The 22329-nt window shown below is 34.9% G+C and overlaps 1 protein-coding gene across 2 annotated transcripts in view; it reads left to right on the top strand.

Moving 5' to 3' along the window:
• btbd11b (BTB (POZ) domain containing 11b) overlaps window positions 1–22329 on the top strand; it is a 148311-nt gene that overhangs the window by 109108 nt on the left and 16874 nt on the right. The window contains exons 3-8 of one of the 2 annotated variants that reach the window (NM_001424048.1): window positions 3389–3593; window positions 8316–8468; window positions 13425–13590; window positions 17136–17225; window positions 19614–19715; window positions 22226–22319. In NM_001424048.1, coding sequence (NP_001410977.1) covers window positions 3389–3593; window positions 8316–8468; window positions 13425–13590; window positions 17136–17225; window positions 19614–19715; window positions 22226–22319 — 810 coding nt within the window. The remainder of the gene's footprint in view (window positions 1–3388; window positions 3594–8315; window positions 8469–13424; window positions 13591–17135; window positions 17226–19613; window positions 19716–22225; window positions 22320–22329) is intronic. The other variant, XM_021467774.3, reaches the window with a different exon arrangement.

Below are 22329 nucleotides of genomic sequence, written 5' to 3'. Positions count from 1 at the left end.
ATAATCTTTATCATGATAGAAACATGCTAGAAATGTGTTAATTCATGCTAGCAACATGCTAATTCATAATATCTTAATCTTTGTCATGATAAAAAAGTGCTAGAAATGGGTTAAGTCATGCTAGTAACATGCTAATTCATATTACCATAATCTTTACCGTGATAGAAACATGCTAGAAATGTGTTATTTCATGCTTAGCAACATGCTAATTCATATTAACTTAATCTTTGTCATGATAAAATACATGCTAGAAATGTATTAATTCTTGCTAGTAACATGCTAATTCATATTAACACAATCTTTTTTAAGATAAAAAATGCTAGAAATGTTTTAATTCATGCTTGCAACATGCTAATTCATATTAACTATCTGTCATTTTAGAAACATGCTAGAAATGTGTTAACTTATGCTAGCAACATGCTAATTCATATTAACTATCTTTGTCATTGTAGAAACATGCTAGAAATGTGTTAATTTATGCTAGCAACATGCTAATTCATATTACCATAATCTTTACCGTGATAGAAACATGCTAGAAATGTGTTATTTCATGCTTAGCAACATGCTAATTCATATTAACTTAATCTTTGTCATGATAAAATACATGCTAGAAATGTATTAATTCTTGCTAGTAACATGCTAATTCATATTAACACAATCTTTTTTTAAGATAAAAAATGCTAGAAATGTGTTAATTTATGCTAGCAACATGCTAATTCATATTACCATAATCTTTACCGTGATAGAAACATGCTAGAAATGTGTTATTTCATGATAGCAACATGCTATATCATAATAACTTAATCTTTGTCATGATAAAAAAACGTGCTAGAAATGTATTAATTCTTGCTAGTAACATGCTAATTCATATTAACACAATCTTTTTTAAGATGAAAAATGCTTGAAATGTGTTGATTCATGCTTGCAACATGCTAATTCATATTAATCTTTGTCATGGTAGAAACATGCTAGAAATGTGTTAATTCATGCTAGCAACATCCTAATTCATAATGACATAATTTTTTCTGTTCACTTTGTCTTTTGTTTGTCACAAAGTAAAGTCATATCGGTTTGAAACAGCACAAGACTGAGAAATTAATGAAAGTTTCAGTTTAAAGCTAGCCTTGGCAGAGGAAATCAGAAGCACAAAAGTTAAACAAGTCGTTGCTTTCTCTAAGCGAATGCTCATCTCACTCAGACGGCCTTGTTAATTCATCTGGAGTAACAGAGATGTGAAATGAAACACGTGCGAATACTGCAGTTATTTACTGTACTCTGCAGAGCAATAGATGAAGTGTGTATTATTGACTGTGCTGAACACAGTTCAGTTCAGTTCAGCGCATTCAGAAGAATGAGGTCTCATGGACTAAATGAGGCCGTGGATGACCTGAAAGTTTCACATATGAAAGGAAATAGTCATTAGAGTGTGTGAGAGAGTGATTAATGTGCTGTGTAATGAATGCAGAGTTTTGTTTGACCTTGTTTGAAAGAGGTGACGTTATTCAGATTTGGTGCTCAACATCGTCCATCAGATCATCTGCTCTATACAAAGCATCTCATGTGGACGTGTGCAGTGCACAATGATAGAACATATGTGTTTGTGCTGTGGTTTATAAAGTTACTGTATATTACAGTGAATATATTGTGTTAATGCATGTGTTTTTAGCTTATAAACATAGCCAAATAGCCATGTTAGAATAATTTAATTGTATACCAGCACAGATGGGACTGAATGCTCACTGAGGCGAGCATTGGCACAAGTCTGCAGGCCAAGATATTGATATTGATATTGATATTGCGTTTTTACAACAGTTCTACGGCATAAAAATCAAACACGAAAAGTCTAAAAATTCTTTTGTAAGTGGAACTACTTTCCTCTGCCATTCAGTCAAAGCCATTGCTACTTCACTAACGTCACTTTAGAACTAGTATTTGAATGATTCTCTTGCGTAATATCTAAAATGATATCAAAATCTCACACTCAATACACTACAATTACTATGGTATAAATACAGCACTACAACAAAGTACAACAAACTATTTTTAAATAAATAAATGCACTGCAGTTGCAATTTAAACAACTACATTATCAACTAAAAAAGCCTCAAAGTACATTATGTTTTCCAACAGCAGCAATATTTGTCAAACTGTAAATTGTCCTCTGCTTGTTGCTGTATGTGGCAGAGTAATACACAAGGGTGAATGGTGAAGAGATTAGACAAGTGCTGTTATTTGTAGAATATTGCACTGCTATCAACCAATCAGATTCAAGAAACAGACAGAACTGTTGTACGTATAAATATAATACAGTTGAAGTCAGAATTATTAGCCCCCCTGTTTATTTTTCCCCAATTTCTGTGTAATGAAGAAAAAAAAATTTCAGCACATTTCTTAACACAATAGTTTTAATGACTCTTTTGTTTGGCGAACGCGGGGAGAACATGCAAACTCCACACAGAAATGCCAACTGACCCAGCCGAGGCTCGAACCAGTGACCTTCTTGCTGTGAGGTGACAGCACTACCTATTGCGCCACTGTGTCACCAGTAAATAATATTTTATTATTTCTAGACACTTCTGTATAGGTTAAAGTGACATTTAAAGGCTAAACTAGGTTAATTAGGTTAACTAGGCAGGTTAGGGTAATTAGGCAAGTTATTGTATAACAACAGTTTGTTCTGTAGTTTCTGTAAAAAAAAAAAAAATTGCTTAAAGGGGCTAATAATTTTTTACCTTAAATGAATTTAAAAAATTTAATAACAGCTTTATTCTAGCTCAAATAAAACAAATAAGACTTTCCCTTGAAGATAAAATATTTTCAGACATACTGTGAACATTTCTTTGCTCTGTTAAACATACTTTGGGAAATGTTTAAAAAAGGAAATAATTTTCAAGGGGGGTTAATAATTATGACTTCAACTGTATATTTATAGTTTTTCTCATTTTTATTAGTTGATTTATTTATAAATGGTATTATATTATGAAAATTATGCTTTAAAATAAATTAATTTGACAAATGTCTCCTTGGCTAAAATGTTCAACAAATAAAGAATTTTACTATTTACTTATTTAGTTTTATGGTTTTTCTTTTGTTAAATTTAACCGCTTTGAATGTCAGTTTTGTCATACAGAGTAATCCAAAATTGTTCCTGTCAGGTATGCTTGTGTCATTATTACACAACCGCTTTGGATAATATCCCGTCTGATGTTCGGCCTGCGAAATTTCATTACTGACAAACATGCCACTGAGGGCCTACAAACAGCTGACTGGCAGACCGAGATTGACGGAGCGGCTAATTTTTTATGCCGTAACATCAATGTGACGACAGTACTGTCCTTCGCCATTTACATCATTCTCAGCAAACCAAAGGTCTCTTGTGCCCTGACAGGTGATTTAGTGTCCAGAGCCATGCATTACCTCCAGCCTCTGAGCATCAAGAACCACAGTAACGGGACGCCGTTGCCCCAGAAGAGCAGCTTGGTCCACTGGGAGCCCGAGGCCTTGTACACGCTCTGCTACTTCATGCACTGCCCTCAGATGGAGTGGGAGAACCCCAACGTGGAGCCCTCCAAAGTCACCCTGCAGAACGAGAGGTGAGGGCGCTTACAAGCGTTTCTGTTAGGGTTTTTTTTTTTCTGAGTGATGCTTCAGGTATGTATGTTAAATATTTTACTGACGTGCTTTAGAATGCACTGCTTTGTTCAATGTGTGATGTAATGTCAACTGAATCATGAAGAGAAAGTGGGATATATTGAGAAGCTCCTCCTCTTTTAAAAAATAGCCAATTCTAATGGGATTTCATACGTTTTGTGGTCTGTTGACTGTGGATACATATGATCCACTCTGTGCTGTCATGTCTCTGGGCTAGAGCTGACTGTGCATGTGTGTGCGCATCTTGTATTTCTGTTATGTGGACCAAATCTTCCCACAAATACAGCAATACCAGTCAATTTTAATCTTATGGGGACAACTTTTGGATCCTTCGATGACTCAAATTAGGCTGCACTATATTGGAAAAATCTGACATTGCGATATTCAATTTTTCTGTCAAATATATTGTGATATAATGCATCTACATGGATACAATTTTACTAAATGATTGATGGCACAGTGGGTAGCTCAATCGCCTCTGCTGGTTTCTTCCGAGTGCTTCAGTTTCCCCCACAGTCCAAAGACATGCGCTATAGGTGAATTGAATAAGCTAAATTGGCCATAGTGTATGTGTGTGAATGCAAGAGTGTATGGGTGTGTCCCAGTGTTGGGTTTAACTGGAAGGGCATCCGCTGCATAAAACAGATGCTGGATAAGTTGGCAGTTCATTCCGCTGTGGCGACTCCAGAAAAGGAAATGAATGAATGAATGAATAGCACTACTTGGAAATGATTTATAGTCAGACTTTATTTTAAGGCTCACGTCCTGCTATCGGTCAACCATTAATAACTTTTGCTTCAATAAAATTCTTATTTGTTCTTTATTAATAGTTTTTAGGGTAGCTTAGTTATTGGGTTAGGTTTTGTAAATGTTGAATTTACGTTGCAAAGTTTTTGATGCATAAATAACTCAATACAATTATTCTTTATTAAACTTCCAGTTGGTAAAATGTCTTGTGCTTGAATACTTAAAAATGAATACTTGTGCCTTAAAAACATGCATGATACAATTTCACTGCATTGTGGTTAAACTCTGCAATAATTCCACAAATCTCATATCTCCTGTTCTGAACTGTGACTCTTGCTCAAATATAATCCCAACTTAACATTGCGTATCTATGCTATGTGACTATTGCGGATGCACACTTTGCGATATTGATACTGAAAGGATATATGATGCAGCCCAAACTCAAATCACACTGAATATTGTATAATGGAAATGTAAAAATACAGATTGTTTTTTTGTGAGGCTTGGGTTTCCGGGTGGAGATAAAAAATAAATAAAATAAAATAAAATAAAATAACATTTTATTTTATTTTATTTTATTTTAATTTCTAAAATAAAATAATATATATATATATATATATATATATATATATATATATATATATATATATATATATATATATATATATATATATATATATATATATATAAAATGAGATAAATAATAAAATAAAATAAAGACTAAGCTGAAAAGAAAATAAATTAATAAATGAAAATAAAATAACTATTAAAATAAATAATACAATATAATAATAAAATAAAATAAATTTAAATAATTAAATATTTTTAAAAATCGAATAAAATAATAAAATAAAATAAAATAACATTGAAAATAAAATATAAAATACGATAAATAAAAAAGACTAAGCTGAAAAGAAAATGAATGAATAAATGAAAATAAAATAAATAATAAAATAAAAGATAATATTATAAAATATAAAATAAAATAAATAATAAAATAAAATAAAGTAAAATAATTAAATAAAATAATAAAGTAAAATAAAATAAAATAAAGGCACTAAGCCAAAAAGAAAATGAATAATTTAATTAAAATGAAATTAAATATAAAATAAAAATTAAATTAAGATAAATAATAAAATAAAATAAAACAGTTTTATATAGTATAGAAATTATTATTTAATTCAATTCATGTTTATTTATATAGCGCTTTTACAGTGTAGATTGTGTCAAAGGATCTTAACGTAATGTTCTAGTAAATTATATTATATTATATTATATTATATTATATTATATTATATTATATTATATTATATTATATTATATTATATTATCATCTTTAGGATAATATATAATAATATATAATATAATATATAATATTATTATCTATGGGAACTCCTCATAAATGCAGCTATGTGAGCTTGTGCCATTAACTGAAGCCAGAATTTATTCAGCCCAGTAGAAAGCATACTCACGCTATTTGAATCATTTATCCCCTACCCTGTATAATGCACTGTGACATTCATCAGAAAGTTGACAGACTTCATTTTGAATCTCATAGTTGCTTTTTTGCTGAATTTGTATGTGTATGCATTTAAACCTCAATACATTGCATTTCAGCATCCAGTTTTTTTTTTTCTCTCTCATCTTTACGACTGATAAACATGGAGGATTTCAGATCAGCACTGTGTCAGCCACTTTTTATTTTCTTATATTTGCAAATCATTAGGTCAATGCTAATGCTGCAGTAAAGGCAAAAGGGGTCCAACCCAGTACTTGTAAGGTGTACCTAATAAAGTAGCCAGTGAGTGTATATTGCAGAAATGCTAAATATTGCAATGTCAGATTTTTACAATATCATGAAGTCCTAATTATGACTTGTAAATCTCTTTTGACGTATGCTAGCTTACAGATAACTTGACGATTAGCATGTTGATACTAACACCTAAAACCAATGCAATTTAAAGAAATTTAAGTGATTCAATTAACCTTCACTTATTCTAAACCTTTATGAGTTTCTCTAACCAACAGTGATGATATTTTGAAGAATGTTGGAAATGTTGGTATAGCCAGTTTCCAACATTCTTCAAACATTTTTCTTTTGTATTAAGCAAAAACAAAAAGCTCATAAAGGATTGAAATGACCTGAGAGTGAGTAAATGGGGAGTACATTTTCATTTTGAGTAAACTATCCCTTAAAGCCAAGCAGAAGTTTATTCAGCTCGACAGTGTAATGTGATGAAATGCAGACATGTATAAATGTGAAATACAGCACAACAGACTGCAAGGCAAAGGCAAGGCTATGAAATGATGGCATGTTATGATGAATACAGTCTTCGTCTGATCATTAATGTATGAGCAGATGAAGAGCTTCTTATATCTAATGGGAAATTATGTTAGCATATTTTAAAAAGAAAGAGGAAAATGTTTAAAAGTATGTAAGCATCTATTGGTTGATTTCTATGATAAATTCTTAACTAAATACTGTCAGGCTACAGTGTGTTGCTTAATGGTTGATAAAATAAATAAAGCTAACATTGTGAAAAGGAAAAAATAGCTGATATGAATTAATTTGTGTGAGATTAAATCTAACTTTTGTTTTATTGAGGTTTAAGTAAAGACCAATTTGTTTTGGACTCAAATTTCCGGGTTTCTCAGTAGCGGAAGTCATCATAGTTGGGTAAAATTAGAGCACAGTGAATGGGAGAGTACAACAAATATTTTAACAATCTCATTTGCTGAAATAAAAACTCCACGATGATGTTATAAAGACTTTCAGAAAAAGAAAAAAGTGTGAGACTGCTAACAACAGACAGAGGAGAAAATGACATCAAATTTACTTTCCTCCCCATAGACACTGCCTTAGAAACATCTGGTACAAGCGGTAATTTTTATTTTGCAATTTAATACAAAAGTGGTATAATACATAAGTGAATACATATAAATATACATAGTTTTTTTAAATCCAAATATTAAAAACTTTCAAGGATTTGATGGCTTTAAATGCATCTTATGAAAAGGGTCTATTGTAAAGTAAAATTCAAACCATCCAAACATATTTGCTTATTAAAAAAAAAAAAAACTCAAATAAAATGTAAATATGTATCTTAAATATGAAATTATTTATAAAATTCATTAAATTATGTTAATGATGCTTAATGTTCAAATGGAAATAAAACAAATTAAAAGTACTTATGAATGAAAAACAAAATACAATTATTAAAAATTAAACTAAAAATAAAAGCTGAAAATATACATTTAAAACTACAGTAAATATGCATGTGCTTATATATGTAAATAAAAATGTAAATATGTGTATATCAAAGATTTTTCAGGTAATTGTAGTCTGTAATCTGATATTCTGATATTTAATATTAATGCTGATGTAAAATGTAATGTAAATAAAATGTAATTTAATGTATCTTAAAATTAACATTTTTTTAAACAGTTCATTAAATTATGTAAATGAAGCTTAATATTGAAATTTAAATAAACACATTAAAAGTACTTATGAATGAATAAACAAATACAATTATTAAAACTTAAACAAAAGTGAAAGCTGACAATACAATAAGTATATGTTTGTTATAAATATGTTAATAAAAATGTAAATATGTGTATATCGAAGATTTTTCAGATAATTAAGCTGATATTAAATTTGATCTAATATTAAAGCTGAGCTTAAATAGCTTTTCTGTCTTTGAGATTTATGTGCAAACGTAATAAATTAATCACTAACTAGAATAACAAACTGATGTAAAATTACATTAAAATTATTTTTAAAATATTTAGTGCAAAAAAATGTCTAAAATCCAACCCAATTGAACATTTGAATCAAAAATAAAATAACGTGTGCAAATACAAAGTGCTACTTACAATGTTTTTATAGCACAGTAATCACCTGTTGTCTCCCCCTGCAGGCCGTTTCTGGTGCTGCCTCCTCTGATGGAGTGGATCAGAGTGGCTTTGGCACACGCGGAGCACCGCCGCAGCTTTTCAGTGGATAGCGATGATGTTCGGCAGGCGGCCAGACTCCTGCTGCCCGGGGTGGACTGTGAACCCCGCCAGCTCAAGTAAGAGCAATGCCATTAAATTACCATCCAGCCACCAGACACTGCTGCCCATCGTGAGTGAAATGAAAATGGCTCATAACAGTCTGAACAGCAAAAACAAGTGTAGTCCAGCGTTTGTTGGACCAGAACTGAGTTTTTATTGTTGTTTGCCTGAGCGTAGTGATGCAAGAATCATGTTTTATGATGGCAGATACCTAACATTGATTTTTCATCATAGAACATTTCCATAATGAAAAATAGATCAACATTGACATCAGCAACTGTTTAACCTCAATTAAATCAAGTTCACTTAGATTTTACTTCACTTATAGGAAACAGATTTGACTTTGTGTCAGTTGTCTACTAGAATCATTTAGTTAGGGATTGACAGAAATTTAGATGTTGATATTTTGGGTGCTTTCACATTACCCGGGTTTTACTGACCACCTCCCCTGCCCTCGCTGGATTGTGTCCACACAGTGGTTTTTGATTCTGAACAGTGGTGCGTTTGCATCATCACAGTGGCAGATGTAGCTAGGTAATGACAGCTTGAGTGCTGCTTGAGTGCCTCAAGTTTGAACTTTGTACTTTAAAAATGTAGTTTAATTTTTAAAGTGCCAACACAGAGGTCACAGTGGTAGCAGTCTTAGCAGGTAACCTCATATTTTTCTCTCCATGGACACTTCCTCCAGCTCTTATCCCATGCAGGCAAGCAGAGAGACATAGGCTGCGTCCGAAACCGCCTACTACTCAGTAGGTACTGCATTTGAATTTAAATGTACTACTAGGCCGTTAGAAAAGTACAATCTATACAGTATGAATGTGAAAACTATGAATGGAATTCGGATGTACTACATCCGCCATTTTGTCATGGTCACGTGACCTACCTGCATCGCTTTACTGCCATTCATGAATTCGCTCGCGGGGCATCATGGGATAGCTCAGCATGCATGGGATACGCACTCTAGAATCTCGCCGGAAGGAGTAAGTCATCCAGTGCTTCTCGCATACTGATTTTAGAATTCTATGAATTCGGACATACTACTCGGCTCGCATACTGATTTCAGCATACTATATAGTATGGAAGTATGCAGTTTCGGACGCAGCGTTAGTCCTTCAAGGGTGTCCTGTGTCTTCCCCAGGACCTCCTAATTTTACAGGACAGGTTAAAATGTCGTTAAAAAAAATTTATTAGTTGATCTGGGTTCTTGGTTCAGCACTGCCCAAAGGATAGATATGGACCCATCCACCTATAGACCCACCATCTGCAGGGGATGCCGTAAGGGGTCAGTTCAGTGAGGATTCCACAAATCTCCGGTAAGTTCAAACAGGCCTAGGGTTTACAGTGCCAACATTTAGCAAAAATTCTGAAAACCCTGAAAATATAGTTATTAAAAAAATCTCCTGGCTCCCTCAAGCTTTATAATGGCAACTGGCTGCCATTTCTCTTCCAACAGTCCAAAGTTGTTTGTCTTAAAGCAGAGGTGTTCAAACTCTGTCCTGGAGGGCCGGTGTTCTGCAGAGTTTAGCTCCAAATAAACTCTTTTTTCTGTTTTAAAAAAGAAAACTCTATTTTTTGTTTTATCCAAACTAACCCAACTCAACCTGACATCAAGCAAACCTGGGTGTGCACCAAAAGCGTTAGTGAAAAGGTTTCATGTAAAGTCAATTATTCTGGATGGTGGTCTGTGTTTGCATTAGTTGTCCTCTTGATCTTTGACTTCTTAGCATTAGTTTAGTTTTTTTCTGTCATCGTTATTATGTTTAGTGTTTGCTTTAGTTGGGCTCTTAATCCTTGAATTCTTACTATTAATTGTTAAGCCAAGGGAAGATCTGGTCTGCTGGTGATGTGTTAATAACTTTGTAGACTTGTTTACTGAAATCCTCCACTGTTTATTTTTTTAATGTGCGATGATGTGTTGTTTACTATAGTAGGTCTCTGCTTCAATTTGATATCAAGCAGCATTCTGATAATTAGTCATTAATAATTGGAAATAAACATTTGAGCTACTTCATTTAGACACTTTGAAATCAATTATCAACATATGTATCTCAACAATGGTGACACACAAATATTTTCTGTTGCAATGCATGCTGATTCAAAACTTCCAGCATGCACTGTGGCATGAATACTTATACAGCTGAAGTGTCTTGCTGTTTTCTTTGTTTTGTTTTTGCTTTTGTTGTTTTTCATTCCAGTATTGTTTTATTTGTCGCCATTCATATGTTGATTGTTGATGTCTAATGTCTGAATAATGTAAATGTACATATAGTTTGATTTTATTATTAATATTACTGTTTTGTCCATGACATATTTATGTATATATTTATGTCATTAAGTGGATCTTAGAGTATTTCATGGTAGTAATCTATACTGTAGTTGCAAAAAACACTTTCTAGCTTCTAGTTTTTCTCTTCTTTTATGTTGTCACAAATGACATCAACACTTGAGTTATAAAAAAGTTTAAAAAGTAATATGTAAAAGCAAAAAACCCAACTAAAGCAAACACAGATCACCATAACCATGACTTCAAACAGAACATCTAAACTTCAGTTCAACTTTTGTAGACACCTGACAAAAACAAAGTCAACCTGATATGTAATAAATGTAGGTGGTAATGCTGGAGCTAATCAGGGGTGCTTTTCTGAAAACCATCATTAACCAACTAAAGTCACAAGTTTCATCATTAAAAACAGTTATGCCGAGTTCATTGGTGCTCCTTCATGTGTAAACTATCAAAGATGCGATATGAGAGAATCACAGATAAATCGTGATTTATTCACAGCCTACATCCGTGAGATATTTGGCGTGCTAAATATCTGGGGCTGTGTGAAATGTTTTCTGACTGAAAGTAACAGCCAATGAGAGAGCAGCATTCACTACTGTGGGTACCTGCAGGCCAGCGGAAGGTTGGGGGAGAAGGTAAAAGTGCTCCTTTTCGGTTTATTTGGACCAAAGAAATTGAGGAAAAACGACTGGAAATTTCAAATTTGGCAGGATCACTATCTGTTTGACGTGTCATCTGAGCAATACGCACATCTGGGTCGAAAAATAAAAAAAGTTTAAGAGAAATTGCTCTCTTCAAAGCCAGGTGACCAAAATAAGTAAATTTTCTAGCCCACTGAAGGCTTCTTTCTCATTATGTACTTAATAACAAGATATATATATATATTACGTGACTTCGTGTTGTTTCCATGTCTTCTCACAAGTGTTTGGTTGTGAAACGAAGTTTCGACAAAGTTGTCAGCGATTCTGCCTATATTAAAGTCATGCAGTGTGAACTCTCCTGTCACTGATACATCTTGCAGTGTAAACAAAGCACAGACGAAATGCTAGCCCAGATAGTCATGCAGTGTAAAAACACTCGGCATTAGTTGATATTGCGTTTCCCAAATCCCTCATTCCAACGAACATTTCCAAACTGCATCGCAAACTTGTGTGCTTGCAACTACACCTCTAGAGCTGCTAGAAACATAGTTCCTGATTGTGTTCTATTTCCAGTTATCCCCCCTATTCTCTATTAATTTAGAAAGATTTCAACTTTCAATCATTAACGTCATGTCTCTTATGTGTTGTTTGCTTTTAAAGTATTTTTTACAGTTTTAGAGACCTTCATATTGACAATTGCGTTCCCTTTAAAGTGCACTCTAAAAACATTTATGCCATTTTGACCGCAGCTACAGTATGGCTCATGACGAAAGCTACAGGTCAGGGCTATTCAATGAGTTTGTCATGGGGCCGGTTCATGAAAAGCATCCCAAACAAAGTGCAGGAGAGATATGACTTGCTATATGAGTGATAACACAAGTGCATATAATAGCCTGTATGCTGTAATTTTCCTTAAGACACCCATGTTGGCTTTTTCTACATTAACAGAAGCAGTGCATTGCTGAAGTAGGCTTTTTCTAGGCTTTTTTTGAACTGCATAACAATTAGGGATGCAACAATTATAGATTTTGGTTGTATGATTATATAGTCTGAAGAATAATCATGGTTTCATGGTTATCACGTAAATTCTAGCTTTATATTAGATAAGTAGCTGTTTAGATTAACTGTTGTTGCCATCTGCGTTTATGCATCCATAATCATTTTAATAATAATTTGTCTAATCTTGTGTTTACATTGCACTGAAAGGCACGCACAGCACTCACCGTGAGATGTTTTCTACTGCGTGTGCCTGGAAAGATGCAATCGCGGTGCTTAGCTTGTGCTCACATATTGTCATATATTCTTACATTAGAAATAACAAACTTGCAAGTGGAATAGACGTGATATAGGAACGGCCGCTGCTATAGTTAATCCGGTCTGCATGTGTATTAGCCTCGGTGTACATAACTTTAAACTGGCGCACAGTTGGCAACTTTGCATGATTTTGTTTAATTGCAGCAGTTCCATTTTGTTCCGTGCTACATAAATGCGGCTTATAGAAGCCTTTACAATAACTAACTGTGACGAATTAAAGCACAGTTAATTGCGAAATCGGCTAATCGTTGCATCCGTATTGACAATATCAATGGATAGTACAAAAGGTTTTTTCTACAAACACATCTAAATGTTTTCGACTGGCCTCGCCACTCACTTATGGTGACTCACGCTCTGCACAGCCTCTGCAGCTCATGCTGTATTGAACAGACTCATGTCACTTCATAACTATAGCTGCTGTTTTTCTACTGAACTAAATTTATTTTTGATGTCTTGGTTTACACTATTTGGAGGGCAGGAACAAATTGCCTCGTGGGCTGTGTTTGATTCGTTGGCCACCAATTGAATAGCCCTGCTATAGGTGATTCATTATTTAAAAGCGGAATCTGCGACAAAGCAACTACGTTATTGGAAAGCACTTGTCACTACATCGTTCTTTTCGCACCCCAGCTTTTTTCCCGCTAAATTCAGCCCATCATAATCTCTGATTAAAGAAACTAAAGTGCACATAACTGTAGAGGACTACAATGTTTGATTTTGTTTTTTTTCCAAAGGACGGACGACTGTTTCTGCGTGTCACGTAAGCTTGATGCTGCTTCCACCGAGGCCAAGTTCCTGCAGGATCTGGGTTTCCGAATGCTCAACTGCGGCCGGACTGACCTGGTCAACCAAGCCATTAACTTACTGGGACCTGGAGGAATTAACAGCATGAGTGAACAGGTTAGAAAAACAACAGTTTACTATATCACCCATTAAAAACAATACAAAGTGTTTCCTAGGAGTTGGAAATACTTTGTGTTAATTATTGCATGTTGTAATGGTTTTGGCCTGGTCTTCTATCCTAAAGGTTGAAGGTTTATACCCAAGAAGCATTGTACCTATGCCTTAGCAGACTATTTTAACTGCAGGTGCAACTCCAGGTGCAAAAATAAACTATATGCCACATTAAATATATGATATGAACTAAACATAGATAGCAGACTGTAAATGTTTGCACACATTGCTGAATTTTTCCTTAATGGAAGCCCAGAAGGACCCAAACAGATTTGCACAGCAGGTTTCCCTTACGATTCGCAGCGTTTAACGGTTGACTGTATTAATCAGAGCCAGCTTTTAGGAAACACACCAGTGCTCTTTCCATTACTGATTACTTTGCTCCGTTATTGACCTCAGGGATTGGAAACGCTCGAAATTACCTTTGTTTCTTAGCTAATCCACTTGTTATCTGATTTTCCATCTCTTGATTGGAGTAACATTAAGGTTTTCCAGCTAGGAGATTGGTTTCTATTAGATCAAAAATACTCTTTCAGATTTGTCCTTAAAAAACAAAGAAATGTTTTTGAATAAAATTGCTGTATAATGTGGAGGTTTATTCTCTCGGTTACTCTCATTCTCCTCCTTTTCCTTCCTTCACGCTTGATGTCTATGTCAGCCCGTAGAACCATATGGTAAAAAGTTTTCAAATTTCCCACGCAGATAGAGGACAGTCTCAACATTACCCACTGCATTTTTAGAGTTTCTGTCTCAAATAAGGGCAAGAAATCTTTATGATGCATATCTACATATATATCAGGCTACCTTTACAGTACACAGCACAGTGTCCCCTAGCAGTTAGGAGATATTAAACTTAAATAACTTAACAGAAAACACTGTTGATAAATGCAACTAGTAGGTCTTATGGCCCAATCCCAATTCTATTTTGTACCCCTTTCCCCTGCCCTTGGCCCTTGAAACAGAGTGTGAAGTGGAAGGGCTTCAAAATTTACCCCAAAGAAATGGGATAGCACTACAGCACCTGCACACGTCATCATATGTCATCTCGATCTCTCGCTTCATATGAGATCAGACGATTGCGACTGCTGTAGTTATTCTAGTTGTGTTACTTTTGGGTGTTAATCTTCAGGAAATCACTGAAGACAACAATATCATGTTATCATAGCGAAATAATATGAAAATAAGATTCCATATTCATGTAAACACAGGAAAACAATACTAATATTATACTAGACAGTGTAAAAAGGTCAGTCTCAGCCACTAAACTTTTCTGACAGGATATTCGAGTGTCATTGAGTGTCAGGATGTTGTGAGACTGCTATACAGGAGTTATTATTAGGGATTATAGAGAGCGGAATTTAGTGGTTTTTAATTTAACGTTTTTGTAACTGGTGTATTCTGGGAAATTTTCATAGCCCTTGGTTTTGAGTGTGGTCTTGAAAAATCAGTTTGAAGTGGTATAGCCCTTCCCCTTAGCCCTACGCCTTCAAGCTAAATTGGGACACCCCTACCCCTTCACGTCAACGCGCAAAACGAGGGGTAAGGGGAAGGGCTAAGGGGTAGAATTAAAATTGGGCCTAAATGTTAGTCACAAAATGTAATTCAAAATATAATCCAGTAAGTTTTTCATGATTTGAGATATCTTTTTTCCAGCCAGTTTAAAAAATCATGTCACATTTTGCAACATAGGCTCATTCAAAAAACATACCCCTATATATTTCTGAAGATCATAAATTATGTAGCCAGAAGTACATATGGCTAAATTTTGTCTTTAAAACGAATGCTGCAGGGTGATATGATGCTGTTCCTTTTTCGTGCTTACCAGCTGACCACTTACCTCCGTATAGATGGCTTTCCCGCTGTTAGCAGTTTGTCTAGTTAGCTCGTCATGAACATCGACAGACTTGAGACGCAGATAGGTGTTGACCACAGTGACGGGGTTTGAGTCTGGTGAAGAACGATACCAGAAAGCTGGTTAGACAAAAACAGAAGCCAAAAAATAAAATAAACAAGTAAGTAACAGAGTCAGAATGTGGTAAATTCGGAAAACAGGGTAAAAATTTGGTGAGTGCTTTTGCTTTTGAAAACTGTCGGTTTGGAAAGTGGGTGGGAGGGTCAATCGGTGCTTTTGAAAACACTATTAGTTGCGTTTGGGAAAGGAGCAGGTTGGGTCAGACAATCGGTTATTCAGTCAGTCAGTGAGTATACAGTCTGTCGACAGCGGCCTCTGGTGGATATACACGAGAACAGCAGGCGAGAATGGCACTCGCGAGAGAAATTTAAGATCTGAAAAAGTGTACACAGTGGCCTTTTGTGGATTTGCAAAAACAAAAATTGCAAAACAAGTAGCTCCTGAGACGTATTTTGGGCTTTCCAGAAACTTATGTAGAGGTACGTTTTTTGAGTGAGCCTTGACAGTTTATAAAAAATGATATAATCATTTAAGAAATAACCAATATTGGTATAATATTTTTAAAATTGTAACAAAAAGTATTGGTATACTCCAAAAAAAATCTAATAAATGGTATTACCCATTCCTAGTTTCAGAGCAGCACCACCTTATGGTCAACATTCTAATGATATTTGGCTAAAAAAAGCAATCCTACAGAGACATTTGGCACACAACATTTTCTTTCTATGGCAGCCATCAGACACATTTACTGAACTCCAAACACATTAAGTAGCTCCTCCCCCTTTCATCTCATTTCTCGTTATTTTCTTTCCTTCAGTTTATATACACATCATGATAAAATGTCTGTTGTATGGATTTATGAATACACTGCCAGTTTTATTATCCACCTGGTGTGTAAATGCATAGAAGTTTTATTTCTTTTGTGTTGACTATAACAATAAGCTTCAGAGATGCACAGTCCCATACGCCTACAGCTTTGAGGGAAAATTGGATGGCAGGATGTCAAACAGCATCTGAGGCTGCATCACTGCAAAGCTTTCACATATTGACAACAAACCTTATGTCATTTTCACCTAACAATAATGTCACTGGTCAAAAAGTGACACACCATTAAATCAAGATACTAGTTCAGTCCAGTTAAATTTTATTAGTACCCGTAGGTAGGTTTTATTTTTTATTTTTTTGCGTCTCACATGAACACAAACATCCTACAGAAAGACTCTGAAAAATTTTAATAAGTAAATAAATAAGTAAATAAATATATAATCAAGTATTTATTATATATAAAATACTACAACTTACTAAGAGCAACAATTGATGATGGGACGAAGCTATTTCTGTGACTGGTTATGCAAGTAATTTTTATGTATTTTATGTCACCTTTAAGACTAAAATCATCTTAAAATGTCTTTAATTACTTATTATTGTTAATTAATTACTTATTATTAAATAATTAAAAGTAATTAATTACTTATTATTGTCTGATCCTTTCTTTAATACTGGCTCTGCCTATGTAGTGCTTGGCCCGTACATGCTGCTTGCAGCTGTGTTTGTGATTGGTCTTGTTTGTGTTTCACAGGGCATGACCCCTCTAATGTACGCATGTGTTCGCGGTGATGAAGCCATGGTTCAGATGCTGCTAGACGCAGGAGCTGACATCAACAGTGAGGTTTGTGCCAACATCTCTGCCATGTTCTTACATACACATTCTGTACACCCATCCTGCCCGCCATGGAGTCTCATGTGTAGTGTTTGTGTTTCCTGTGTTGTGGTACGACAGGAGAAAACTCAGACTGCGCTTGCTTGCCCATGAGGGATTTATCTTGGTAGAGTTTTGTTGGAAGTCACTGTCACTAGGTTCTGCTCTGCCAAAAACCCAGCCCTAGAATCTAGCGCAGACAGATTTCTCACTAATACACGCTCACTGTTTGTCGCTATTTCTAGCTTGATAAAACATGTCTCAGAGATGATGTGAGTCAAGAGTTTCAGGGAAATAATGTTGTTTTGCGACGTGTGTCATAAAAATGTGATGCTCACTGACATTTGCTATGAATCGGGTGCTGTTTTGGCACTCGCAAACACCTTTAGAAGCAGTATTACTCTATTTTCACTCTCTGTCACAATGTATGTAAGCTAGAAGATAAGGCATCATGTATTTCTGTTTCGAATTTAACCTTCGATTTGAAAAGTTTAGAAGTAGAAATGGCAATAAAAGACATTTTTTGTGGTCTTATTAAGTCAACCACTAATTAGCAAATGATTTTAACAGCATGATTTAGTCTTATGTTGAACAGAAACTTTCATTTGTTTTGTTCTTGTAATAAAATGAATAATTAAACAATAGTGTTAATGAATTTTAGAATATCTATGTGTTCTGATAGCAGGAAAGCAAGATACTGTAAAACTAAAATTTACAGCGCTTTATGATTTTCTGGAAGTCTAGCAATATTAAGAATGATACCGTCAGAATTATTAGCCCCCCTTTGAATTTTGAAAAATATCTCCAAAGTGATGTTTAACAGAGCAAGAAAAATTATAGTTACACAATAACTTGTCTAATTACCCCAACCGGCCTAGTTAACCTAATTAACCTAGTTACGCCTTAAAATGTCATTTTAAGCTGTATAGAAGTGTCTTGTAAAATATCTCGTAAAACATTATTTACTGTCATCATGGCAAAGATAAAATAAATCAGTTATTAGAAATAGTTATTAAAGCTATAATGTCTAGAAATGTTCTTTCTATTAAACAGAAACTGGGCAAAAAAATAAAGAGCGGGGCTAATAATTCAGGGGGGCTAATGACTTCAACTGTATATTTATATATTCCAAAAATACAATTAATCTTTCTTAAAGTTTGAAAGTTTGATAAAAACACACATGAATAATTAATGGTTTAGTGGCTTTTTGGTTAAAGGTTACAATAACTACACAAAACATCAGTGTTTTCAAATGTGACTACTGGTCAATTTTTAAACTGGTTCAACATTGCAGATGCTGCGATGTGCATTTGCGTATTGCAATGTCGATGCTGAAACATTATATTGTGCAGACCTATATACAGTTAGCTATCAAATGTTTTTAAAAGCTTCATTTATTTTTTAATTTTTACTTAATAATTTTATCAGCAGCAACATTACTCTTAAGTCTTAAGCGTCACACAGTTCTTCAAAAAATCACTCTCATGAAAAAATATTTCAGACATGTTTAGATTTGTTTTTAGACATTAACAACTTCAGACGTGTTAGGAAATTTATATTTGGTGGAAAATCTTTATTTTCAATGTTTTATTATTCTGACCAATTTTCTAAAATATAATTCTTAAGAAATATTAACATTTTACTCAAATCCATTCCATATAAATCCAGATAAACTGATGTTTAAATTTCAATGTCTTTTAATTTTTAGTGTACAGCATACAGTTGAAGTCAGAGTTATTAGCATTCCTGTGATTTTTTTTTTTCTTTTTAAAGTATTTATTAAGTGATGTTTAACAGAGCACAGAGTTTTTCACATCATTTCCTGTAGTATTTTTTCTTTTGGAGAAAGTTTTATTTCGGCTAAAATAAAAGCAGTTTAAGCTCAATATTATTAGCCCCCTTAAGCAGTATATATATATTCGATTGTCTAAGAACAAACTACTGTTACAAAAGGATTAGCCTTAGCAACCTAACTTGACTAATTAAACTAGTAAAGCCTTTAAATGTCACTTTATGTTGAATTGTAGTATCTTAAAACATATCTTGTCAAATATTATGTACTGTCATCATGACAAAGATAAAAGCAATAATTTTTTAGAAATGAGTTATTAAAACTATAATGGTTGGAAATGTGTCTCTGTTAAACAGAAATTGGGGAAGAAATATATGGGAGGGGCTAATAATTCTGACTTCAACTGTATATGCAGCTTCTATAAAGAGGCAAACAGGTCAAATCTCCTTTCCAGTCTCCATATTTTTAGCTGAGCGCAGCATCTCTGTGCTGTTCCCAAGACAGTTTTTAAAGGTCTCCGTCTCTCTCATCTGTGCCCTGCTCTGTCCCCTGTACCTCCCCTATAGGTGCCAAACACAGTGCAAAAGTTCCCCTCAGTCTTCCCAGAGACCAGGCAGGCCACACCGCTCACCTTTGCCGTACTTCACCAGCACATCCCTGTGGTGCAGGTAGTGACACTCTCTACCCGAGCTTTCAGCAGATTTACAGTCACAATAAAACGCCTGTAGCATTTGCATCAGTTTTCTCCTGAAAACCTTGTCTGCATGAATTGGGTTTTTGGTGCTTGCTCATAATATCATTGACATGTGAAACCATTATACTTCATTGTGTTTGCTTATTTCACTCTCGTTGTCTATAGGTTGAGCGAACACTTTGTGTTATGTCTTGCTCATGCCAAGGATGATATCTGTTTGTTTAATTATTAGAAAATAATGCACGCCCCTGGTGGTAAAACATTACACAACATCTAAACTAATGGATTACCACTCCTAAAGACATACGGATTTAGTATTTCAAAAAAATTGTCATGTTTTTGTCTTTAAGCTGTTTTGTTCTCTCATCCAAAGCTTGTTATTGCGAATTTTGACTATTCTAGGCTGTGAAATAACAAGTAACTCACCATAGTTGGCTCAGTGGTTAGCACTGAGCCTCGCAGAAAGAAGCTCACTGGTTCAAGTCCTGAAGTTTGCATGTTCTCCCTGTGTTCGCGTGGGTTTCCTCCGGTGATCTGGTTTCCCACACAGTCCAAATATATGTGTTATAGGTTAATTGCATCAACTAAATTAGCCGTAGTAAATGAGTGTGTGTGAATGCAAAAGTCTATGGGTGATTTCCAGCATTGGGGGTTTACAAGTTAGTGTACTCTCAATGCTGTTTTGCGGCATCTGCTTCATAAAACATATGCTGGAGTAAGGATATGCCTATGCCTTAATAAATCAGTGACCAGTGGTGGAAAGAGTACTGAAAAATCATACTTCAGTAAAAGTATCATCACTTGCCTAAATACTATATGTAGTGCAAGTAGAGTAAATGTATCTGTTGTAAATATTACTCAAAGTATGAGTAAAATGTAGACTTTTCAAAAGTACTCGTGAGTAGTGAGTATTACGCTGTAAAAAGCTGATGCATTTACATGTAATTTGTGGATGTGTGTAAACGTAACATTCTGTTGTTCATTCATTCATTTTCTTTTCGGCTTAGTCCTTTTATTATTCTGGGGTCGCCACACCAACTTATCCAGCATATTTTTTTTCGCAGCGGATGACCTTCCAGCTGCAACCCATCACAGGGAAACACCCATACACACTCAATCACACACATACAATACAGCCATATTAGCCTACCCAATTCACCTATAGCGCATGGCTTTGGACTTGTGGGGAAAACCGGAGCACCTGGAGGAGACCCACATGAACACGGGGAGAACATGTAAACTCCACACAGTAATGCCAACTGACCCAGCCGAGGCCCGAACCAGCGACCTTCTTGCTGTAAGGCGACAGCGCTGTAGTGCATTTAGTTATTGCCCAGTAGGCAAACAATGTCATAAGATGTTAATATTAGGTTAGATTTAGGTTGTGGTTAGAGTTAGGTTCAGGTGACCAAAATTCAATGTGAGTCAACGTTTTTTTGATGTCCAATAACAACGTGAAATGACGTTGATATTTGGTTGATTTTAGGTTGTGTTAGAAAGTGGCCAAAATCCAACGTCGAGCCAACATCTTTAACCAACGTTATATTAACGTCAAATACTGACATTTATTTGTCACGCATGGCAACCCAAATCCACAACTGATAGACGACATAGACGTAACATCCACACAACATCAAGCTGTTACATCATTAGACGTTGATATTTGGTTGAATTTAGTTTGGCAATGTACATTGACGTTAGTCTGACGTTGGGTTCTTACATCAACCTGATTTCCAATTCCAAACAAAATGCAATGTCCCGATGACAATGGGGTGCAACGTCAATCTGACATCATGTTGACGTCTTGTGCCTGTTGGGTGTTTAAGGCTATTTCAGCCATCATACTGTAAACATCCGTCATCTTCTCATCAGTGATATGCATCTACAGTAAACAATCTCTGGGTCAATGCGTGTAGAGATTTTGGAAATCTTCTGATATACTTTTAATGCTTCCAAACAGTTTGCTGCAATTATAAATCGTCCATGTCTTGAGGTAGTTCATTATGAGACGATTTACCTTCTGTGCGATTTGATTGGACATGAATCACAGGACTGCTACTCCCAGGATTCTTCTCCCCATAGACAAAAAATAAAAAATAAAGACTGCAGTTTGAAGGAAAGCAGTGGACTAAAAGGACTAATATAGCACAAAAAATGTATGCGGGGAAAAGTAAAAGTACACATTTTTTAAACTATTTCGTAAAGTACAATTCCTGAGAAAAACTACTGAATTACAGTCATTTGAGTATTTGTAATTTGTTACTTTACACCACTGTCAGCGACTAATCTAAAGGAAAGTGAGTGAACTCACCATAGTGATCGGGAACTGCAATGCTGTGTGTTTATCTTACCTTAGAATATTCATCTTAGACTTCTCTTATTGTTATAGTCATCATCCTTGGTGTGAGCAGGCGTTTGCACAAATAGCTTTCATCATCTTTACACACTGCAGCTCAAGTTCTCTCTTTTTTGGCTTCATCTCAGCTGCTTCTGGACGCTGGCGCTAACGTGGAGGGCTCTCTGCAGGACGGCATGGAGAACTACACTGAGACGCCTTTGCAGTTGGCTTCGGCCGCAGGTAAGAAAGC

Source organism: Danio rerio, chromosome 18, assembly GCF_049306965.1.
Source record: "Danio rerio strain Tuebingen ecotype United States chromosome 18, GRCz12tu, whole genome shotgun sequence".
In the NCBI taxonomy this organism is placed as follows: domain Eukaryota; kingdom Metazoa; phylum Chordata; class Actinopteri; order Cypriniformes; family Danionidae; genus Danio; species Danio rerio.
The sequence above is the reverse complement of the archived record's forward strand: the minus strand, read 5'-3'. Positions and strand labels throughout refer to the sequence as shown.